General features: G+C 40.8%; 1 protein-coding gene and 1 pseudogene across 1 annotated transcript; both read left to right on the top strand.

Moving 5' to 3' along the window:
* Nucleotides 1–5601: 5601 nt before the first annotated feature.
* LOC139436636 (endogenous retrovirus group K member 6 Gag polyprotein-like) lies at nucleotides 5602–7252 on the top strand. Its single transcript, XM_071208391.1, has 2 exons — nucleotides 5602–6289; nucleotides 6546–7252. Exons 1-2 carry the CDS (start codon nucleotides 5602–5604, stop codon nucleotides 7250–7252), a joined length of 1395 nt encoding a protein of 464 aa, XP_071064492.1.
* A 227-nt stretch (nucleotides 7253–7479) lies between these two features.
* LOC131273598 (GRB2-associated-binding protein 2 pseudogene) lies at nucleotides 7480–8196 on the top strand (annotated as a pseudogene).
* The last annotated feature ends 16475 nt before the right edge of the window (nucleotides 8197–24671 follow it).

Raw genomic sequence — 24671 nt, 5'->3', positions numbered from 1 at the left:
TGATTAAAACGCACAAACAGCTCTTGTGAAAATATAAAAGTTGGCAATGTCACAATAAGTTAGGGTCTTTAATGTGCTTTGTGTAGGGAACAACCTGCAAAACAAGATAATTATAGCATTTTCATTTATGATCCCATGGGCTCAGTCACGCAACTCAGTCCAAGAATGAAAACTAAAATCTTTAAATAACTTTATGTTATTTCCAATGTTTTAGATATGAAATATTTGAGGAAAATTGTTCTGGAGAAATATTTGCCCTCAGTCAGCAATTCCTCTCACTTTTTCTCTTGGAGTCCCTAAACAACCTATAATAAACCCTAACCTTCAAATACATAATTGATGGTTTTGCAAATGAGATTTTGCTTTGAAGGTTGAGTTATGTTCCCACAACCATGCCATGATGACTGCAGTCATTTGAAGATTTGAAGCGTCATGAGAACAATTTGTATCATGCAAGTGTTTTGGACATGGACTTTTCATGAAATTTCAGATTTCCATGCACATTTTGAGTTACATAATTATGCCACTGACTATAGGTTTTAAAAAGCGTACCCTTGATAGTTCTGTAGCTCTGGTTTCATGCTGCTCCCTTACTGCAGAGGTGGAGAGCTATGTACAGGCTCTGTTCTTCCCACTTTCTCATTTAAAAATAAATCTCTAAAGAACTTGAATGCAAAAGCATTAGCTTAACATTTCATTAATAATTTTGATGCAAAAAAAGCAAAAGAAATATGAAATCACCCACATGGAATGTGTTATGTTCTTCAGTTCCTGTTATATTTGTTAAAATGGTTCTTAATTTAGGAAAGAAAGATTTAGATCATCAAAGTAGTAGTCACTAAAAAAAAAAGTTAACTTTTTAAAATTTCTGGAATGTACATATTTTTGAAGACAATATGGCTAAAAAAAGATTTCCCATCAATACATATCCCTGGGATTGAAATGATCAAAATGTATAATATTGCTAGTTTATAAGTATTTAATGTTATAATTGTTCCTTTTTTCTTTTATTACATTATAAGATTATACTGTATTTTATACTATTTTACTATTTATTTTACTAATATAATATTTCTGCCTGTCTTAAATGAAGAAATGAATCAAAGTGAGTAATTTCTCAAAAGAGGATAGGAAGTAATAAATAATGGCAATAATCATTTCTATGGAAACCTTCTTTTGATAAAAGTTTTTCCTCAGACCTTTTAACTTTCCTCCGGCCCAGTTTCACCACTCACAGTATTAATGAACTGAGGAAAAATGGTTTAGTAGAAGATATTCAAATATATTATTCAACACATACTCAGGAACAGTTTATATCACATGATTGTTGAGTAAAATGAAATGTCTGTGTTCTTCATTCACATGAATGCACAGCAACATCAAAAGGAAAGAAGTTAAAAACATTGGATTATTTAAAACTAAGTGTATTAGGGTTCTCTAGGGAAACAGAATCAGCAAGGGATATCTGTCAATAGCAAGAGATTTATCAGAGTTGCTCACGCAGCCATGGGGATGCACAAGTCCAGGTTCCCCAGGTAAGCTGCAACCAGGAGCTCCGATGAAAGTCCAATGAAGATTCTTGACAAATTCTGGGAGGTGCTGGCTGTCCAAAGATGAGCTGGAAATTCTCTCTCAATGTTGGAATCACTTCCCCTTTTAAGGCATTCAATTGATTGATTGGGCTAAGCATCACTCATTGTTGATAGCAATCTCTCTGATAGATGTAATTATAATCAGCTATCTATGATTTACCACTGCAATAAAGTCAATGGTAACTAAAATCCATAAATGCCCTTGTGTTACAGTTAGCCCAGTGCTTACTTGACCAAACAACTGACTTGACCAAATTACCTGGCTGAGTTGACACAATAGCCTGACCATCACACTAAGCTAGTCTTGTCCCAGAAATGAAAGAACGAGTACAGGCTGAAAACATTGTTAGGTGAATTCTAAAGTCAGGTGGAGGCAGCAAGAAGGACCCCCAGCAAGTTCCAGTTTTATTTCAAGTCTGATTAGCTAAATTAGGATAAGAGAGAGGACTAGTGCCTGGTTTTTTCCATCTGAGCTGAAGACAATCAAATCCACAAGTCAACATCAATAGCAATCAGCCTTGGATTGGAGTCCTTCACAAAGAGTCCTTCACAAAGAGTCCTTGGACTAGAAAACAAGTGAAGAAGGCTAAGCACTGGAATGGACACTATATTCCTCTTCTCAGGGCCCAGCCTTGGAGAAATCAATTTATGGGCTCCTAAAGGGTAAATTAAACACCCTGTTATGGATGAATAATATATGTGATGTTCTTATTGTTTATATTTTACACATATTTCTTTGAAGGTAAAATTCATGAAAGCTTTCTACTATGTCTGCTATAAAGGTACATGGCAGTCAAACAACAAGGAAGCAAAATGCAATGGTAAACTAAAGGAACCAATATCATCAAGAAATTTAATGAAATTTATTTGATCAATAGAAAAGAAGAGAAGGGAAACAAATGACCAAAAGTTTGGTCAAATAGTCAATCTGACAAGAAATCAAAGAAATCTAAATTTTATTCATTTTTTTGTTATTGTTTTGCTTTGTTTTGTTTTAGGAGGTATGGGGAATTGAACCTAGTATCTCATATCTGCAAAGCAGGTATTCAACCACTAAGCTACACCTGCTTCCCAGAAACCTAAATTTTAATACCATTATATATTCACTATTTTCATCTATCACACTGACAAATGGTTTTAGAATAATAAGCAATGTTAGAAAAAGTTCAAGTAGACAAGCTCTCTCTCATACTCTTCTGGTATAAGTAAGAGTACAATCTCCCTAGAATACATTGTGGCAATTTATTTCAAATGTTTCCTGATACCTGTCATCACTGTGCCAGCAATTCTACTTCAAATTGTATACCTAGGAAATAATTAAGAAAACAGTAAGAAATTATGTGCATACATGATCCTATCAAAATCATTTATAGTATCAAGGAAATGGGGAAAACTTACATGTGCCTAATTAAGTAGGGCACTCTTTAATAAAAATTGTGAGGTTCAACTTGGAATTAAGATGCAGAAACTATGGGAGATCATTGTTCTCCTGGCAATGAGAAAAAGCTGGATGGTCTGCAAAATCATAACTTTTCTTGAGCCTATCAGAGAACCGAAGCTGCAAGGCAGACAACTGAACCAAGTTCTAAAGAATGAGGCGCCCACCGAGGAGAAATGGGATGGGACACAGGAATAGTTTCACCTTTGGTAAAACCACCTTACATGCAGGCAAAGAGGAAGCAACTGAAATTTAAACTGATTCTGACAGTCCACATGGGGGCTAGAATATAGTTTAACATAGCTGTAGGCCTCTGAAACTGGGAGCTCACATCCATGCACAAGCTCTTTTCCACAGGTCTCCACAGGGTGTTAATGGAAAAGGTAGGAAGTAGGGCAGGAGACAGGATGAGCTCCCCTCAGTGGTACGCAGGAAATCTTGCTCACATTTCGGGTATGTGATTCATAGGAAGCAAATGCCTATAGCCACTGGTGAAGGGGCAAGAAATATTCCTATCTCCACGTCCCAGGCAAAGATCTACTACTTCTGAGGGAGAGAGAGAAGCAAAATCTCTCTGCCTCTGGGGGAGAGGTATGAACACTCATTCCCAGGATTCTGCACCTATGCATAGCAGAGATCTGCTACATTGGACCAGATACAGAAAATTTCCCCACAGACACAAAACAGAATTTGGTAGCTATGGTGGGGAAGGGGCAAAAATGCTGAGGAAACCCCAGCCCTAACATTGAGTTGCACAAGGCCCACCAAAGACCTGAGTTGGACCAGGAGAACCGAAGATTCCCCTGCACCCACCATGGGCCTGACACTGAATAACAAGGCACTGGTGGGAGGAGGCAGCGTGTGGAGAGGGACTTCCTCGACTGTGCAGAGTGCAAGGGTTCCTGAAAGCTGAAGGTGGAGCAGGAACTTGAGAAACCCATTTGTCCTCACTAAGCACATGCTAACAGCAATCCACAGCTGGAAGCATTTGAAATCTGGGATGTTCTGAGGGTAACCACAGCAACTGCAAAACCCAAACCCAGCTCACCTGATGGACTGAACCTCCCATGCTAACAGCCTGACCGAAAAAAAAATTTAAAAAGACAGAAAATGCATGCCCATCCTATTTCCACAAATCAATACTATTTATCACATTCTCTACTTTTCTTCTACCAAAATGTCCATCTTTCAATAAAAAATAATGTGATACATAAAAAAGCAAGAAAAATTAAACTGCTGACGACAACAACAACAAAAAAAAGCAAAAAAATTATGGCCACTATTATGCAGTCATTACAAATGAGATTTGGAATATTGCTCTTTGCCCTAGGAAAAAACTAGATGTCTATCTCCTCATACTCATATAAACAAATAAATAGAATAAATTTCTGGAAGCAATTACACCAAAAATAGGGCTTGTACCTAGGTGGTGAGATTATGTCTTTTTAATGTAATTGTATTCTATATTTAATGTATTATGGTCATAAATTTTCTATTATAATAATGTGTCTATTAGTTAAAAGACATATGATGGTAAAAAAATTTTTTTCCTATTCTGGTGTCCAAAGGAAGCTTGGAATGTGTAGCTATTAGAAAGGCTAAAGTACCAGACTGCTCAATAAAAAGAGACCACTTTCAAATGGCCAAAATGTTTATTTGCCCTGCAACTGAAAGACTGCCAAAAAAATACTCCAAGACATGACTCTTGGTCATTAAAATAATAGTAAAGTTGTTGCTTTCAATACTAACATTATCTACTTAGCCTTTATTAAATAATAAAATTCTACTGAATTATATATACACTAGCTCATTTAGTGCTCATTACTTTATGACATAAAATATGATTCCCATTTTATGTATGAGAAAACTGCCATCTAACCTTTGAATATATGCAAAGCATCTGCAGTTGTCAAACCCAATTAATATTAAGTAACTAATAATGATGGTGACTATAAAAATTGCTGTGATTTATTGATCACTTCCTGTTGGCCTATCCCCTTAAACAGTTTAGATAGTAGACTCCCGCCTAGCCGCTTCCCCCTTTTTCCTCCCCCCCCCCAGCCTCTCCGCCTGCCCTCTGCCTAGCAACCACCTATCCGAAGGCAGTACCCGCCTGCACCAATCCCCGTCCCTATAGAACCTAATCTCCGCCCTCATCCCTAGTAACTGCTTACGGCAGCCAACCCCAAGTCCGCCCATGCTTCTGCCAATCCCCTACCGCCACGTCTCCCCCCACCCCCTGCGTCTCCTATATAACCCATTTTACTCCCTTAATAAACCAGACTTGCGCACAGACCTGGTCTCCGCAGCATCTTCCTTTCCCCCGCCGTGCGTCCTCCACACCTGAGAGCCCCCGAGGCCGTCTGCCGCGACCTCCTCGAACCCCGCTAAGGTGCAGCCCCCCTGACCCTTCCAGCCGCCCCCGTCAGGAGGGGAAACCCCCACATCTCTGGCGCCCAACGTGGGGCCGGTCCATCGCGACTGACGCCCCACCCCCGTGGGATCCTGCTCCCACCACTTCGCCGCGCTCTCAAGGTAAGGCCCCCCCGTTGATCGGCCACCGGCAGCAAAATGGGCGGGCGCCTATCTTCCCGCCAAGCACCGCAAGTCAGGGTACTTGCCGGCCTCTTAGACACTAATGGCGTCAGGATTTCCCTGTGCCAACTGCAAAAGTACTGGGACCTCCTTCTACCTTTCAGTCTGTGGCTGGCCACCTGCCACCTTTGGAGCCCAGAAACTTACACGCGCCTAATTGATCGCGTTACCTCCTCGATGGAGAATGATGGCAGGTCATTCCCCCCGGGCCTTCTGCCCACGCTCGTGGCCATCCGCGCTTGTCTTCTCGGCGCACCTGCTCCGAAAGGCGCCTATTACAGTGACGCACAGGGCGATAAACGACCCCTCCATTGCGGCTCTGGAGAGGGGGAGTCGGATCCCGACAACTCCGACACCCAGTCTCTGTCAGATCAGCTTAAGGCCGATCTTGAACAGAATCCCCCTAAGGACTGCGGCCATCAAGATGGCGAACTTCCTCCTTCTTCTCCGCCGGAAAAGGGGAAGTCCCCGCCGGGGCGCCAAGATGGCAAACTTCCTCCTTCTTCTCCGCTGGAAAGGGGGAAGTCCCCACCAAGGGGGCAGGCGGGCAGAAATTCCAGCTCCCTATACCCGCCCCTTCCTGTTGTGGCGCCATCTTGGGGCGACCCAGAGGGCGGGCTGCAGCCATCGTATAAGCCACCGGAAGTGCTGCGGCCGCCATTTGGTGGTCCACCAGAAGGAGGGCCAGCGCCATCATGGGGACAGGCAGAGGCAGCGAGGCCATCGGCGCCATCATGGGTGGACGCTGACACTTGGACAGACTCTGGGGGCCCACCGCGCCATGCTGGCGGCCCCCCCCCCTCACCCGCTCGCAGCACCGCCGCCTCTCCCCTGAGATCAGCTTAGTCCTGCAGGCTGGAGCCAGCCTCCGTGCGCTCTGTGCATTCTGCACCTCTATCCGCTGAATGCACACCTGACAGCGCAGCGCCCGCATGACTGGTATCCCTTCACTCCCAATGAAATCAAGAATCTCCGGCGCGCAGTGAAGGAGGATGGTCTCGGTAGCCCATACACCCAGCAACTTTTAGAGGAGCTCGGCACGCAGCTGGTCCTCCCGTACGATTGGGTCTCCCTGGGCCGTGCCATTCTGACCCCAGGACAGTTCATTGAATGGAGAGCACATTTCCAGGCAGAGGCAGAAAGGCGTGTCGCCGAGAACACCAGGGCAGGCATCCAAGACCCTACGGACGCATACACCGGCACCAGATGGTACGCTGGCCCCAATCGCTACCGGAATGCCCCGCCTGGCTTTTGGCTCCGGCTCCGGGAAGTTGCCCTCCGAGCCTTCCGTAGCGCCGCCACCTCTCGGCCTCAGAAATTCACCCAACTGACACAGGGCAAGGATGAAGAGTTCTCTACCTTCCTCTTGAGAGTCAATGAGGCCTGCAAGCGCAAGGTCGTCGGGGAGCAAGCCCAACTAGCTCTCACCAGAGAGCTCATCTTAGAGGGAGCGAACGAGGTTTGCAGACAGGTCATCCTCACCATGAGAGACAAAGGGGTGCATGATTGGGTCCTGGCCTGTCGCAGCCTTGATCCACAAGCCACCTCTCTAGCCAAGGCTATAGCTACAGCCCTCGCCATCTCTTCTGACTGCTTCAGATGTGGAGAGACAGGTCACTTCGCCTGAGAATGCCCTCATGCTCGGCCCGCCGCGCTGCCCCATGCGACCGCTGTCCCGGCTATTCCACCTGGCCGCCGAGGACCACCTACCCCGTGCCCCAGGTGCGGAAAAGGGTACCATTGGGCTCGTGACTGCCGCTCGGCCAATGCCAACCAGCCGCCTTTAAACACCTCCCGGGGCAGGCCTCAGCCCCGCACCCAAGAGGTCAAAATGCCACGCCCACCTCAACCGTGATGTGGACTGTTCCCATTAGAGGGACAAAGCCCCTCGCTCCCGCGCGCTGCGCACCAGCAGCCGCTGCTGACTCCGCAGCCCGCGCCCTCGTCCCTGTCGCATGCGGGCTCCCGGAGGCCGGCACCATGAGCGGCGGCGGTGACGTGGTGTGCACTGGCTGGCTGCGGAAGTCGCCCCCCGAGAAGAAGTTGAGGCGCTATGCCTGGAAGAAACGCTGGTTTATCCTGCGGAGTGGCTGGATGAGCAGTGACCCAGATGTCCTCGAATACTATGAGAATGACCACTCCAAAATGCCCCTGCACGTCATCAACCTCAGCTTCTGTGAGCAGGTGGATGCAGGCCTGACCTTCAACAAGAAGGAGCTGCAGGACAGTTTCGTGTTCGACATCAAGACCAGTGAGCACACCTTTTACCTGGTGGCTGAGACGGAAGAAGACATGAATAAGTGGGTCCAGAGCATCTGCCAGATCTGTGGCTTCCATCAGGCCAAGGAGAGCACAGACTCCCTGAGAAACATTTCCTCAGCCAGTCACGGTCCCCGCTCTTCTCCAGCCGAGGTCAGCATCTCCAATCGGCACCTTCTCCGAGAACGGAAATCCTCAGCCCCGTCACACTCCAGCCGCCCCCGTCAGGAAAAGATCCCCCCACAACTTCCTATATTCTGGAATCTGGTCCAGTTGTTTTTCATATGGCCTCAAAATAACTCAAAATGGTGACAATGCTGTTAGGCCCTGCTCAGCTGTCTCTCTCTCTCTCTCTCACACACACACACACACACACACACACACACACAAACCATGGAGAAGCAGCAAAAAACTACCTGAGGAAGCTGTTTTGGGAATCCACAGAGCAGGAGGCTGCAGGCATCATCCAGGAGGGAGCAGGACAAAAAGACAAAGATGGGAAACTGGAGTTGCTCGCCCCTGTGGCTGGCAATGGTGGGTGGGTAAGCCCCACCCTCAAGACAAATAGCTGCTGTGGAACCCCTGGCTCTCACCAGTCAGCTGAATGGGAGGGAGCATTCCCTGGGAGGAAGAGGGATCTGGTGGAGGGTGTAGAGTGGTTTCCTTTTGGTGGGTTTGGCCACCTGAGCCCCCTTTGAGTCTTGGGGAAGATATTAGCCAGTACTGAGGAGGCACTGGGGAGGGGAATCTGCTTAGGGAGGCTGTCACACCCAACTGTCATGGGAGAGAGGAACTTGCTCAGGAAGGGGGCAGAGATAGGTGCCTAACTAGCCTGGCCCTGAAAACTGTTAGAAATCCAACTTGCCTAAGGGAAATGGGGGCAGGAAGAGCAAGATAAGGTCTCAGAAGCCTATTTAGCATATAGAGCTATTATAGCTCAATGGGGGAAATCCTGCCTTGAATATAGAGGGTCCCTGGTTTGAGTCCCCGAACCTCCAAAGAGAAGGGATCCAGGAAAGATAAGGCTCACAGCTAGCACCTTATGATAGAGAACTTATAAACTAAGTTTCTTTTGTTTTATGGTTTTTTTTCCCCTTTTCCTTTATTCTATTCACTAAAACTGGGTACATCAACTGCACAGGGCAGGCAGCAGGGAGATTAATTGATGAGCACCAGCACCCTGAGAAGGTCCCTAGCAGCCTAAGAGGGAAGGCAGTTTTTTCTCAGGTTGTTTCTTTGTTGGTATTTTGTTTCTTGTTTGTTCTTTTCCCTTTCCTTGTTTCTTTTTTGTTTTCCTTTACTTTTCAACCTACCTTATTTCTCTTCTTCCCTTTTTTTTTGATCTTCCAATTTCTGTTGCTTTTCTTTCATTCCACCACTTGTTGTTTGCGCTTCATTTTTTCTGTTTCCATCTCACCTTTTTTTTTTTCTGTGCTAGTCTCTTCTCATTTGTCCAGCCTTTTAATTCATTTTATTTTATTTTCTCTCTACTTGTCTCTTGTTCTTGTCTTTTTTTTTTTCTACTCCTCTGTCTGGCCTTTTAATTCATTCTATTTTTTTCTTCTCTATTTTGTTTCTTGTTTTATTTTGTTCTATTTCACCTCTTATTCTTCTTATTCCTTTGTACTTTTTATATGATTTTTAACTCATATTACTTAGTTTCCTAGCTCTTGTATGGTTCCCTGTCTACCTTTTTTGAACAAAGACAACTGCAAAGATATAGAATTAGAGGAACCAAGTATCAAAAAGTAACATTACCCCGCACAAAGAAACAACAAAATAAAACCCAGGGCAGAAAGAGACGCTAACCAACCAAATAAACCCATCAAGATAAACAGATACCTAGACACAAATAAAATTTAAAAGCCATATTAAGAAACAGGAAGACATGGTCCAGTCTAACAAACAAACTAAAAAACAGGAGGAGGTGCAGAACATGGAACAACTAATCAAGGATGTCCAAACAAATATCATGAATCAACTTAATGAAGTGAAGGAAGAGATAAAGCATATTAAGAAGACACTGGGGGAACATACTGAAGAAATCATAAACATACATAAAAAGATAACATGTGATGATGATGAATGGCACAATGCAAGAAATCAAAAATTACACTGGAAGCACATAACAGATTTGAACAGGCAGAGGAAAGCATCAGTGATGTTGAAGACAGCACATCAGAAATCAGACAGATAGTAGAATATATAGATAAAAAGACAGAAAGAAATTCAGCAGGGACTTAGGGATTTTACTGACAGCATGAAATATTATGCAAACATATGCATTATTTGGCATCCAAGAGGGAGAAGAGAGGGAAAAGGAGGCAGAAGAAGTGTTAGAGGAAATAATGGCTGAAAATTTCCCAACATTTTGAAGGGCATGGATGTACATGTCCAGGAAGTGCAGCACATCCCAAACATTATAAATCCTAATACACCAAGACATACACTGATCAAATTGTCCAATGCTCAAGACTAAGAGAGAATACTAAAAGCCAGAAGAGAAGAGAGATCCATCATATACAAGGAAAGTGCAGTAAGATTAAGTGCTGATTTCTCATCTAAGACCATGGAGGCAAGAAGGCAGTGATATGACATAGTTAAGATGCTAAAAGAAAAAACTGTCAGTCAAGAACTCTGTATCCAGCAAAGCTGGCATTCAAAAATGAGGGAGAGTTTAAAATATTCACAGATAAACAGAAATTAAGAGAGTTTGTCAACAAGAAACTTGCCCTTCAAGAAATACTAAAGGGAATTCTGCAGGTTGAAAGCTAAAAACCGAAGAGTGAGTGTTGGAGGAGAGTGTAGGAAACAAACTTATTGGTAAGAATAAGTAAAAAGGTGAAAACAGAAATAAAAACAACATATGGTATACATAAACCTAAAGGAAATATGCCTAATGTAAGTAATACCTTGAGAGTACTAACACCAAACATTAATGGACTAAACTTTCCAATTAAGTGACACAGATTGTCAGAATGGATAAAGAAATATGACTCATCCATGTGCTGCCTACAAGAAACTCACCTTAGACCCAGGGATGCAAAAGGATGAAAGTGAATTTTTGGAAAACAATTTTACATGCAAACAGTAACCAAAAAAAAAAAAAAAAAAAAAGGGTGGGTGGGTGGGAGTAGCTATAACAATAACAGGCCAAATAGACTTTAAATGTAAAACTATTTTAAGAGACAAAGGAGAACACTGTATATTAATAAATAATCTATCGAGAAGAAAGAACAACTTTAAACATTTATGTACCTAACTAGGGCACTTGAAATACCTGAGGAAAACATTGGAAAAACTAAGTGGAGAAATAGAAGCCTCTACAATTACAGTGGGGGGTTTTAATACTTCATTATCACTATTAGACAGACATCTTGACAGAGGATCAATAAAGAAATTGGGAACTTGAATAATACATTAGAGAATCTGGACCTAATAGACATGTACAGAATACTATACCCAAATACAGCAGGATATACATTATTCTTGAGCACACATGGATCATTCTCCAGGATATTCCACATGCTAGGCCACAGAAAAACCCAAATGAAATTCAGAAATATTGAAACTGTATAAAGTAATGTCTCTGATCACAATAAAATGAAGTTGGAAATCAGTAAGAGGAAGCAAAGCAGATTAGGCACAAAGATATGGAAGTTAAACAACACATTCTTAGAAAATCAGTGGGTCAAGAATGAAATTACTAAAGAAATTAGTAACTACTTTGAAATGAATGCAAATGAAAATAACAACACAATGTATAGAGAGTGTGGACTATGGTATGGACCATTGAACATGAGGTACAGAGATGCTCAGAGATGTATTCACCAAGTGCAATGAATGTCTCATGATGATGGAGGAGGTTGTTGTTATGGGGAGAGGAGTGGGGTGAAGGGGGTGGGGGTATATGGGGACCTCATAGTTTTTTAATGTAACATTAAGAAAATAAATAAAGAAAAAAAATTTAAAAAAACCTATGAGATGCAGTAAAAGCAGAGCTGAGAGGGAAATTCATAGCCATAAATGCCTACATTAAATAAAGAGGAGCTAAAACCAAAGACCTAACTGCACACCTGGAGGGATTAAAAAAGAACAACAAACTAACCCCACAGCAAGTAGAAAGAAGGAAGTAAAAAAGATTAGAACAGAGCTAAATGAAATTGAAAATAAGAAAGCACTTGACAAAATAAAATCAAAAGCTGGTTCTTTGAGGTTAATAAAATTGACAGACCCTTAGCTAGACTAACAAAGAAAACAGAGAGAAGATACAAATACATAAATTAGGAAATGAGCAAGGGGATATCACCACTGACCCCACAGAAATAAAGAGTATCATAAGAAGATACTTTGAAAAATTGTATGCCAACAAGAGAGATAAATTAGAGGAAATGGACAAATTCCTAGAAAGACGCAAGCAGCCCACAATGAAGAAAGAAGAAATTGAGGAACACAACAGATCAATCACAAGTAATGAGATTGAATTAATCATCAAAAATCTCCCAATTAAGAAGAGCCCAGGGGAAGAAGACTTGGCCCAGTGGTTAGGGCATCCGTCTACCACATGGGAGGCCCGCCGTTCAAACCTCGGGCCTCCTTGACCCGTGTGGAGCTGGCCCATGTGCAGTGCTGATGCGCCCAAGGAGTGCTGTGCCATGCAGTGGTGTCACTCACATAGGGGAGCCCCATCACAAGGAGTGTACCCCTTAAGGAGAACCACCAGCGTGAAAGAAAGTGCAGCCTGCCTGAGAATGGTGCCACACACATGGAGAGCTGACACAACAAGATGATGCAACAAAAAGAAATGCAGATTCCCAGTGCCACTGATAAGGACAGAAGAACATACAGCAAATGAACACAGAGAGCAGACAACTGGGGGCGGGGGGCAGGGGGGAGAGGAAGGGGAGAGAAATACAAATCTTTAAAAAAAAAGGAAACCCAGGACCAGACAGCTTCATAGGTGAATTCTACCAAAGATTCCAGAAAAAATTAACACCAATCCTCCTAAAATATTCCAAAGAATAGGAGGGAGGGAACATTGCCTAACTTATTCTATGATGCCAACATCACCCTAATATCAAAGCCAAACAAAGACACCACAAGAGAGGAAAACTGCAGACCAATCTCTCTAATGAACCTAGATGCTAAAGTCCTCAACAAAATACTTGCTAATTGTATTCAACAACACATCAATTACATGCCATAAACAAGTGGGTTTCAGCCCAGGTATGCAAGTATAGTTCAACATAAGAAATTCAATAAATGTAATATACCACATAAACAGATCAAAAGGAAAAAAATTACATGATCATCCCTGTAGATGTAGAAAGAACATTTGACAAAATACAGCACCATTTACTCATTAAAAAACAAAACACTTCAAAAGACAGGAAAAGAAGGAAACTTCCTCAACATAATAAAGTGTATATATGAAAAGGCCACAGCTAACATCATATTCAAGGGTGAAATCCTAAAAGTTTTCCCTCTAAGGTCTGGAACACTATAAGGATCCCTGTTGGAAACTGAGGCACAGTGGCCTCTCAAAGAGAGACGTGTTGTCTCCATGGCTATGCTTGCAACCTAAGGAATGCGGTAATTAAGAGTTCCCGGCAAATGGGATGAAACTGTTAAAGGCTGAAAGAAAAGATGAGCTCATACCTTTTGTAGTGAATAGAACACTTAAACTTTGTACCTTGAGATAAGATTTTTAAAAAATTCCTTAGACTATGGGTAATGCTGATAGTTAATATGTGTTGCTGCTTGATGACACGTAGGCTATGTGTTTATGCTTATTGGCACGTAGGCTACTTATGCCTGCTTCTTGTCATGTACGTTGGGTTATATAAAGAGTCCCTTATAAACAATAAAGTTGTCTGAGGAGTTATTACTCACAGACCCCCTGATCCCAGCTCTCTCATTCTTTTTCTCTCATTCTTTCTTTCTCTTTGTTTCCTTCTCTCTTTTCTCTTTCTTTCATTCCTGATACCCTTCGGGTCCAAATCTCCAACAGATCCCCACTGTCATTGCTCTTATTTAACATTGTATAAGAAGTACCTATTCAAGCACTTAGAAAAAAAAAAGATATGAAAGGAATACAAATTGGAAAGGAAGAAGTAAAAATTTCTCTATTTGCAGATGACATGATCCTATTCATTGAAAGCCTTAAGAAACCTACAACAAAGTTTCTAGAGCTTATAAGTGAGTTCAGTAAAGTGGCAAGTTATAAGATCAATGTACAAAAATCAGTAGCATTCTCTGTACACCAATAATGAGCAATCTGAGGAGAAAACCAAGAGGAAAAAATCCCATTTACAATAACAACTAAAAGAATCAAATTCCTAGGAATAAATGTAACAAAAGATGTAAATGACCTGTATGCAGGAAACACAACACTATTAAAGGATATTAAAGAAGACCTAAATGAATGAAAGAATATTCCCTGTTCATGGATAGGAAGACTAAACATCATTAAGATATCTATTCTACTCAAACTGATTTATAGATTTAATTAAATCCCAATAAAAATTACCACAGCATTTTTTACTGAATTGGAAACACTAATTATGAAATTTGTTTGCAAGGGCAAGTGACCCCAAACAGCCAAAGACATTGGAAAAGAAAAATGAAATCAGAGGAATCACACTACCTGACTTTATAGCATACTACAAAGCTACAGTGGTCAAAACTGCATGATATTGGCACAAGGATAGACATACTGACCAATAGAACCAAATTGAGAGCTCTGATATGATCCTTGCATATACAGTCAACTAACACTTGACAAGGCCACCAAGCCAATTCAAATGGGAGAGAATGGCCTCTTCAACAAAGGTACTTGGAGAACTGATATCCATATCCAAAAGAATGAGAAAGGAACACCATCTCACACCTTACACAAAAATTAACTCAAGATGGATCAGAGATCTAAATATAAGAGCCAAGAACATAAAGATCTTGGAAGCTAATGTAGGGAAGTATCTACAGGATCTTGTATTAGGACATAGTTTCATGAACTTTAAGCCCAAAGCACAAACAATGAAAGGAAAAATAAATAATAGGTTTCCTCAAAATTAAAAACTTCGGCACCATAACAGAGTTTGTCAAGAAAGTGAAAAGGCAGCATACTCAATGGCAGAGAAGATTTGGTAACCATATATCTGATAGGGGCCTAATATTCAATACATATGAAGAAATCCTACACCTCAAAAATAAAAAGACAAACAATCCATTTTAAAAATGGACAAGTTATTTAAATAAACAGTTCTCCAAAGAAGAAATACAAATGGCTAAAAAGCACATGACAAGATGCTCAACATTACTAGCAATTAGGGAAATGCAAATCAAAACTACAGTGAGATATCATCTTACATCCATTAGACTGGCAGCTATTAAAAAAACAGGGCTACAAGTGTTGGTGAGGATGTGGAGGAATGGGAACACTTATCCACTGCTGGTGGGGATGTAGAATGGGGCAGCCATTGTGCAAGATAGTCTGGCAGTTCCTCAGGAAGCTAACTATAGAACTGCCATGTGATCCAGCAATCTCACTTCTGGGTGTATACCCAGAAGGATTAAAAGTAGGGGCATGAACAGATAGATGCATACTAAGGTTCCTAGTGGCATTATTCACTATTGCCAAAGGTGGAAACAATCCACATGTTCATCAACAGATGAATAGATAAGCAAATTGTGTCTATACACACAAAAGAATATTACTCAGCTGTAGGAAGGAATGCAGTGTTAACACATGGGATAATATGGATGAAGCATGAAGGAATGCAGCATTTACACATGAGATAATATGGATGAATCTTGAAGACCTTATGTTTACTGAAGCAAATCAGGTGCTGCAGAACAAATGATACATGACCTCATTGATATGAATTAAGCAAATTGAGCAAACTCATAGAGTTGGAGTCTAGAAAATAAGTTACAAGAGACAGAAAGAGAGAAGAGGGTTGTGAGCCAATGACCATAGGGGCAAAATCTATAAGCTGGAAGTTTGCAGTGTATGGGCATGGCAGTGGTGCTACTGGGTTGGGCAGTGCTGGTCTGTGGGGGGGAATAAGGTAGGGATTGGACTGTCTGTGGAAATGGGGGGAGGGTTTGGGGTGGGAGCAGGTGAATTCTTGGGATTTCTGGGTATATGGATGAAACTACAATGTTGGGAATATTCTTTTGCAGATATGGAAGGGGAGGGTTACTGGTTTAGGATGATGGAGGTGAGGGACATGCAGGACAGGGTGCACCTGGGGAAGGCTTCTAGGGAGAACATGAGTGTTCATCTTGACATTGTGTGTTGTATCAGTGGGTGGAGACCCATACGAGTGGGAAGGTGTTGGACTCCCATCATGGGGAGTCCTGCTTTGTTCTTAAATAGAGGGACAGGAGTCTCTTGAGAGCATAGACAGTGCCTAACAGGAGAAGTAAGGCCAGTATGGCAAGCCCTCAATGTTGTTGCAAGTAACGATGAATCTTGTTCTTCAAGGAGTGAAATTTAGTAGAATAGAATAGATGGAACATGGGCATTTGGGGGCAATGGAATTGTTCTATTGTTCTTGCAATGATGGATACAGGCCATGTTAAATTTCATCAGAATTTTTAAAAATGTATGGTCCAAAAAAGTGTGTGGTCCAATAATTTACTAACCATTGTAAATTATTCACAGTGGTTAGTAGAAATGCAATTATTTGTACATCAATTGTGACAAATGTACCATCCACATGCAAAAAAGAGGAAGGGGAGAAAGAGGTAGGATGTTGGATATATGGGATCCCCTATATTCTCTACATTACTTTTCTGTAACCTAAAGCTTCTTTGAAGACAAAATGAAAAAAATAAGGCACTGGGGGAATAAATGGGAGAATGTCACTATACATACAACAGATCTTACAGTGATAAAAGACATAATGTCAATTTTTAAAATTTCATATTTTTAATTCTTTTATTTCAAATTTTTAAAATAATTGTGTTTTGTTATTTTTAAAACTATCATTATTGTTTCATTTTCTTATTAGTTATATTTGGTTATTTTGTTGGCTTCATTTTTGAAGAAGTTTTGGATCACAGAAGGGTTACAACTGTGGCAGAGGAAGATCATTGGTGCGTGGTGACAGGATCTATGGGAGGAGGTTCACCTGGGGCATACCTATAAGTCATATGAAAGTGTTCAAGTGTTTATGGGGTACTGTCATGGTGGATGGAGAGCCACACAGTAACTGGAAGAATATCCAATTTCCATCCTGGGGAACTGTGCCACATTCTCTAATGGGACAGCAAGAATTCCCCACTCCCACAGGGGCAGTGACTAGTGAAGGAGATGGACCACTGATGGGCCTTTTATATTAATGAAAGTACTTATGAGCTTTTACTTTTAAAATTGAAACTTAACCTTGTGTTTAGTGTGCCTAAGAGTTACATACTGAGAGCCTCCTTGTTGCTCAAATGTGGCCTCTCTCTAAGCCAAATCCAGCATATAAATGCATTACCTTCCCCCTGGCTTGGACATGATTCCTGGGGATGAGCCTCCCTGGCACCAAGGGATTACTACCAAACACCAACCAGCAATGTATTTGGAAAAAGACCTTGACTAAGAGGGGGAAAGGGCAAAGACAAATGAGTTTATATAGCAAAGTGAGTTGGGAGGTCATTCCAGAGATTTCAGTAGTATGTCATTGACCACCAAAGTAAATATTGCCTCAAATAGCATGACTCCTGAGGACTATGGAACTATCCAGAAATTACAGGTAGGGCAGACAGCTCAGGAGTTAGGTGTCCTGCCAGTGGGCCCTACTTGGGAATGTATGTTCCCCAGTGTGACAGAGTTGGACTCAGTTGTGGTTTCCCTATGCATGGTTCTTTCTGCCCCTTCTATTTGAACCTATAGTTAGTGCTAGAGTTGATAGGTGTATGTTCAAGAGATTTATTTTTTTTTCTTTTTTAAATGTTACATTCAAAAAATATAAGGTCCCCATATGCCCCCCACCCCCTCACCCCACTCCTCTCACATCAACAATCTCTTTCATCATTGTGGCACACTCACTGCATTTGGTGAATTCATTTTGGAGCACTGCTGCACCACATGGATAGTGGTTTACATTATAGTTTACATTCTCCCCCCATCCACCCAGTGGGCCATGGAAGGACATACAATGTCCAGCAACTGTCCATGCAGTATCACCCAGGACAACTCCAAGTCCTGAAAATGCCCCTACATCATATCTCTTCTTCCCTCTCCCTACCATCAGCAGCTACCGTGGCCACTTTCTCCACATCAATGAATCAATTTCTTCCATTATTAATCACAATAGTTCCATAATAGAATACCAGTAAGTCCACTCTAATCCATAGTCTATTCCTCCGGCCTGTGGACCCTGGGATGGTTATGTCCACTCCCCTGCTATATCGAGGAGACTTAGATTCCACATGGATGATGGACGCAATTCTCCTGCTTGCAGCTGTAGGCACTCTTGGCTCCCTGGTGTGGTGGTTAACCCTCTTCACCTCCCTGTTAGATGGCTAGCAGAAGTCCGATAAACCAGAGGGTAGGAGCTGCAAGTCTGTTGAGGCTCAGGGCCTGGCTGTCCATGGACAGTCCAGAGATTCAGGTCTCCTGAGTATACACCAACCCTAGCACCAACCACAAGTCCAGCAAGAGTAACAGAAGAGGTATGTGTAGAAAGTCATATCTGAGTCCAACTGCATCACACTCAGGAACACAAACTCCAAAGTAGGGCCAACTAACATAGCACTGAACTCCAGAGACATCTGGCATGACCATAGAACTTGTGGGTCTCTGTAGCCCTCAGGAGAACCAGTACTGGGGATTCTATCTACTTTGGCTGTCTCTGGTACCCTGCTGAGGTGTGTGTAAGTGTTACCCCTCAGATGACCTCCTGGCTCTTTTTTGGAGACTCATAGCCATCTAAACTCATTTGTCCTTTCCATTTCCCCCTTTCATCCAAACTCAAAAAACAGTTTTTAACACCTGGTATTACACATGGACTGAGATATTCTGTGGTCTGAGTTGACCCTTTTATTCAAGGTCTTTTTCTAGTTACATCATCAGCTGATGCTTGGTAGTAATCCCTCAGTGGAAGGGAGGCTCATCCCTGGGAGTCATGTCCCACACTGGGGGAAAGGTAATGCATTTACATGCTGAGTTCGGCTTAGAGAGTGGCCACATTTGAACAACATGGAGACTCTCATGAGGTAACAATTAGGCACACTGCAGCTCTAGGCCTAGTTCATATATCAGGTGCACAGGTTCATAATTGTAGCCATCAGTATCAAGGGCTCACTGTTGGACCATCCGTCTTTACTGGTCTTTGCCATTGAACTTGAGGGATTGTTGCTGCTCCATTGGAGAATGTGATAGAGTTCCCCTGGCTAGGAACTCAGCACTCCCTCAGTTGTCATTTTTAACTGCAACCACTATGAAAATATCCAAACATTTTTATGTACCCTGTATACATGTCCTGGAGAACTCCCTTCCAACCATGTGCCCCCTATCAATAACGCCCCACACCAGTGTTCCTCCCCTTCCATAGTTGAACCTCTCTGTAGTCCAAAACTTCTTTAAAAGTGAAGCCTAATATATTTGCAGCTTCCATTAATAGTAAAAGGGAACATAGGTATGGGTGTAAAGTTTAAATATAGATTATATACTAATACAGAAAAATTAAATACAGTAAAAATAAATTGGGTTATCAAAAATGAAAAAATGAAAAAAGTTTGCTTTTGACATTTTGTCTTTCATCACTGCAATAGGTGTTGCCCTGTATGTACAGTGACAAGGCAATTTCTTCCATTTCTTCCTCAGTGTCTATATCCTTTCTTTTTTCTTTTTTGTAATTATTAAGTTTGCCTTCACATAAGTTTTAGATCACAGTAATTCACGTATACAATGTATGGTACTCGCACATATCCAATATCAAACTTTCTGCCCCTTCCCAAGCAATGATCTTTTTACATGTTCATATTATATTTGCTGCAGCTGATGTACAGATGTTGAAACAATAGCTTTCAAACATGGTTCCATTTGCATTTACATTATGGTTGATATTTTAGACTACACAATTTTCTAAATTTTTAGTTATCTTATGTTTTACATTATGGTTTACATTTTAGCCTATAGATTTTATACAATTTTAGTGTAATTTAACTTGTCGTACATCCATCATTGCATGATCTTGTGGAACACTTTCATTACCCCACAGTTACACTGATCCCATCTATTCAATACCGCTTTCCCCCTCCCCTCAGGGCCCACCATGGCAATCGGTCCTCATTACTTGAAGGACTATATTCACAAATACTTGCAACAATGTTGAGGACTTGACATATTTGACTGCCCCAACCCACTGGGAGCCACCAATTCTCTCAAGAGATACAATTCCCTCTGTTTGAGAACCTCAGTCCTCCTCAGGATGTGGGTATACCTTCACTCTCATTGTATGGGTCTCCATCCAGTGATATAACCCACTATGACAAAATGAGCACTCACACACTCCCTAGAAGCCTGCCCTGTGTCAGATGACCCCCCTTAAGCATCTTAAATAGGTAACCTTCTGTATTATATTTTCTAAAGAGTTTTCTCTACATTATAATTTCAACCACATACCTGACAATCTCCTTTGTTAAAATGTTTTCCCCACCCTCCCCCCAATTTCTTGAGCCATCTGACCCATCCTCCCATCCCTAGCACCCCTCAAGCCCACAAAGCCCCTCCCAAAGGTTTCTCTATGCCCCCATTTTAACCATTCTCTATACAAATACTTACCTCCAGCTTATCATGGATTTCACCCATGTAGGTGTCAGCCCGCAACCTTCCTCTACCCCCAACTTCCTCTAAGCCTATCATCCAGTCTCTAGTTATATGAGACAGCTTGTTTTACTTATTTCATATCAGAGAGGTCATGTTGTATTTGTCTTCAATGCCTGGGTTGCTTCACTCAACACAAGGCTCTCAAGATTCATCCATATTATCATGTGTTTGTACTGTATTCTTATACCTGAGTAGTATTCAACTATTTGTATATACCACATTTTATTTATCCATTCACCTGTTGATGGGCATTTGGATTGATTCCAACTTTTGGCAACAGTGAATAGTGCAATTATGAACATTGGTGTGCATATTATCAGTTTGTGTCCTTGTTTTCAGTTCTACTGGGTATATACTCAGCAGTGGAATTGCTGGGTCATATGGCAAATCTATAGGTAGTTTTTTGAGAAACCGTCAAACTGTCCTCCAGCATTGCTGGATCCTTCTGCATTCCCACCAGCAGTGGATGAGTGTTCCCATTCCTCCACACCCTCTCCAACAATTGTAGTTTCCTGATTTTTTGATAACTGCCATTCTTATGGGAGTAAGATGGTGTCTCATTGTTGCTTTGATTTGCATTTTCCTGATAGCTGGTGGTTTTGAGCTTTTTTCATGTGTTTTTTAGCCATTTGCATATCTTCTTTGGAGAAGTATCTATTCAAGTCTTTTCCCCATTTTTTAATGGGCTCTTTGTCTTTTTATTTTCAAGATATAGGAGTTCTTTATGTATGCAGGATATGTCTCCTATCAGATATATGATTACCAAATTTTTCTCCCTTTGTGTAGGCACTCTTTTCACTTTCTTGACGAACTCCTTTGAGGTGCAGAAGGGTCTAATTTTGAGGAAGTGCCATTTATCTATTTGATCTTTTGCTGCTCCTGCTTTTGGTGTGAAGCTCATGAAGCCATTTCCTATTACAAGGTCCTGTAGATGCTTCCCTACATTGCTTTCCAAAGTCTTTATGATCTTGGCTCTTATATTTAGGTCTTTGATCCATCTTGAGTTGATTTTTGTATAAGGTGTGAGATGGTAATCCTCTTTCATTCTTTTGCATATGGATATTCAGTTCTCCAGGCACCATTTGTTGAAGAGGCCATTCTCTCCCAGTTGAGAGGGTTTGGTGGCCTTGTTATACCATATGGCTGTATATATGAGGATCTATATCAGAACTCTGAATTTGGTTGCATTGGTCAGTGTGTCTATCCTTGTGGCAATACCATGCTGTTTTCACTACTGTAGCTTTGTAGTATGTTTTGAAGTCAGGTAGTGTGATTCCTCCAATTTCATTTTTCTTTTTCAATATGTCTTTGGCTATTCAGGGCCTCTTTCCTTTCCAAATAAATTTCATACTAGTTTCTCTAGTTTATTAAAGAATGCTCTTTTGAATTTTATTGGGATTGCATTGAATCTGTAGATCTGCTTTGGTAGGATAGACATCTTAATAATACTTAGTCTTCCCATCCATGAACAGGGAATATTCTACCATTTATTTAGGTCTTCTTTGATTTCCTTGAAGAGTATTGTATAGTTTTCTGTGTACAAGTTTTTTACATCTTTAGTTAAATTTATTCCTAGGTATTTGAATTTTTTATTTACTATTGTAAATGGTATTTGTTTCTTGATTTCCTCCTGAGATTGCTCATTATTACAGAAATGCTACTGATTTTTGTGTATTGATCTTTTAACCTGCTACTTTACTGAATTCATTTATGAGTTGTGGAAGCTTTGTTGTAGACTTCTCAGGATTTTCTATGTATAGGATCATGTAATCTGCAAATAATGAAATTTTGAATTCTTCCTTTCCAACTTGGATGCCTTTTATGTCTGGTTCTTGCCTCAGTGCTTCAGCATGTACTTCTAAAACAATGTTAAATAGAAGGGGTGATAGTGGGCATCCTTGTCTTGTTCCTGATCTTAGAGAGAAGGATTTTAGGATTTTACCATTGTAAATGATGTTAGCTGTGGGTTTTTCATATATTCCCTTTATCATGTTCAGAAATTTTTCTTCTATTCCAAACTTTTGCAGTGTTTTATCAAGAAAGTGTGCTGTATTTTGTCAAATGCTTTTACTGCACCTATAGTTATGATCATGTGATTTTTTTCTTCAATCTCTTTATATGGTGTATTCCATTGATTGATTTTCTTATGTTTAACCATCCTTGCATACCAGGAATGAATCCCACTTGGTCATTATGTATAATTCGTTTAATGTATTGTTGAATGTGAGTAGCAAGTATTTTGTCGAGGATTTTTGCATCTAGGTTCATTAGCGAGATTGGTTTGTAATTTTCCGTTCTTGTGGTGTCTTTGTTTGGGTTGGTATTAGGGTAATGTTGGCATCATAGAATGACTTAGGCAATGTTCTTTCTGTTTCAATTTTTTGGAAGAGTTTCAGTAAAATTGGTGTTAGTTTTTTCTGGAATGTTTTGTAGAATTCAACTGTGACACCATCTGGCCCAGGGCTCTTCTTAGTTGGGAGATTTTTAATGACTGATTCTATCTCTTTACTTGTGATTGGTTTGTGGAGATCATCAATTTCTTCTTTTGTCAATGTAGGCTGCTTATGCATTTCTAGGAATTTGTCCATTTCCTCTAAATTGTCCTTGTTGGCATATAGTTTTTCAAAGTATCCTCTTAAGACACTGTTTTTTTCTGTGGGATTCAGTGGTGATATCTCCTTTCTCTTTTATTATTTTGTGTATTTACATCTTCTCTTTTTTTTTTTTCTTTGTTAGTCTAGCTAAGGATTTGTCAATTTTATTGATCTCCTCAAAGAACCAGCTCTTGGTTTTGTTAATTTTTTCAAGTGCTTTCTTATTTTCTATTTCATTTAGTTCTGCTCTGATCTTTGCTATTTCTTTCTTTCTTCTTCCTTTGGGGTTAGTTTGTAGTTTTTTTTAGTAATGCCTCCAAGTGTGCAGTTAGTTCTTCCACTTTAGCTCTTTTTTCTTTTTTGATGTATGAATTTATGGCTATAAATTTCCCTCTCAGTAGTGCTTTTGCTGCATCACATAAGTTTGGATATGTTTTGTTATCATTTTCATTAGTTTCAAGGTAGTTATTAATTTCTTTTGAGATTTCCTCCTTGACCCACTGTTTTTCCAGGAGTGTGTTGTTTAACTTCCAAATCTTGGTGCCAAATCTGGGTCTCTGGCCCTTGCAGTTTTCCAGCTTCATTCCACTGTGGTCAGAGAAATTATTTTGTATGGTTTCAATCTCTCTGAATTCAATGAGACTTTTTCTGTGGCCTAGCATGTGGTCTATCTTGGAGAATGATCTGTGTGCACTTAAGAAAAATGTATATCTTGCTGTATTTGGGTGTAATGTTCTGTATATGTCCATTAGGTCCAGCTCCTCTAATATATTGTTCAAAGTCTTTGTTTCTTTGTGATTCTCTTTTGAGATGTTCTGTCCAAAGTTGATAGTGGTGTATTAAAGTCCCCCACTATAATTGTAGAGGCATCTATTCTTTCACTTAGTTTTTCCAGTGTTTGTCTCACATATTTGGAGGCACCCCTGTTAGAAGCATAAACATTTATGATTGTTCTTTCTTCTAGAAAGATTATCCCTTTCACTAATATGTAGTGTCCATCTTTATCTTTTTCAATTGTTTTGCATTTAAAGTCTATTTTTTCTGATATTAATATAGCTACTCCTGTACTTTTTTGGTTATTGTTTGCTTATAAGATTGTTTTCAAGCCATTCTCTTTCAACCTCCTTTAATCCTTTGGTCTATGATGTGTTTTTTGAAGACAGCATGTAGATGGGTCATATTTCCTTATCCAATCTTCCAGTCTGAGTCTCTTGTCAGGTCAGTTTAATCCATTGACATTCAGTGTTATTACTTTCAAGGACTTTTTTATGTTAGCCATATTTTCTTTGGATTTGTGTTTGATTTTATTTTCTGTTTTTGTCTTTTGGTTGTCCTTACACTCTAGTCCATCTCTGTCTATCTTTTTT

This window comes from Dasypus novemcinctus, chromosome 16, assembly GCF_030445035.2.
Source record: "Dasypus novemcinctus isolate mDasNov1 chromosome 16, mDasNov1.1.hap2, whole genome shotgun sequence".
Taxonomy (NCBI): domain Eukaryota; kingdom Metazoa; phylum Chordata; class Mammalia; order Cingulata; family Dasypodidae; genus Dasypus; species Dasypus novemcinctus.
Note: the sequence above shows the minus strand (reverse complement) of the source record. Positions and strands in the feature narration are given on the sequence as shown.

Bases quoted from the DNA above. Each gene is read 5' to 3' on its own strand.
- LOC139436636 (XM_071208391.1), top strand. From the start codon at position 5,602: ATGGGCGGGCGCCTATCTTCCCGCCAAGCACCGCAAGTCAGGGTACTT. The intron at 6,290-6,545 runs GTGGTCCACCAG...CACACCTGACAG, and splicing joins AGTGCTGCGGCCGCCATTTG to CGCAGCGCCCGCATGACTGG.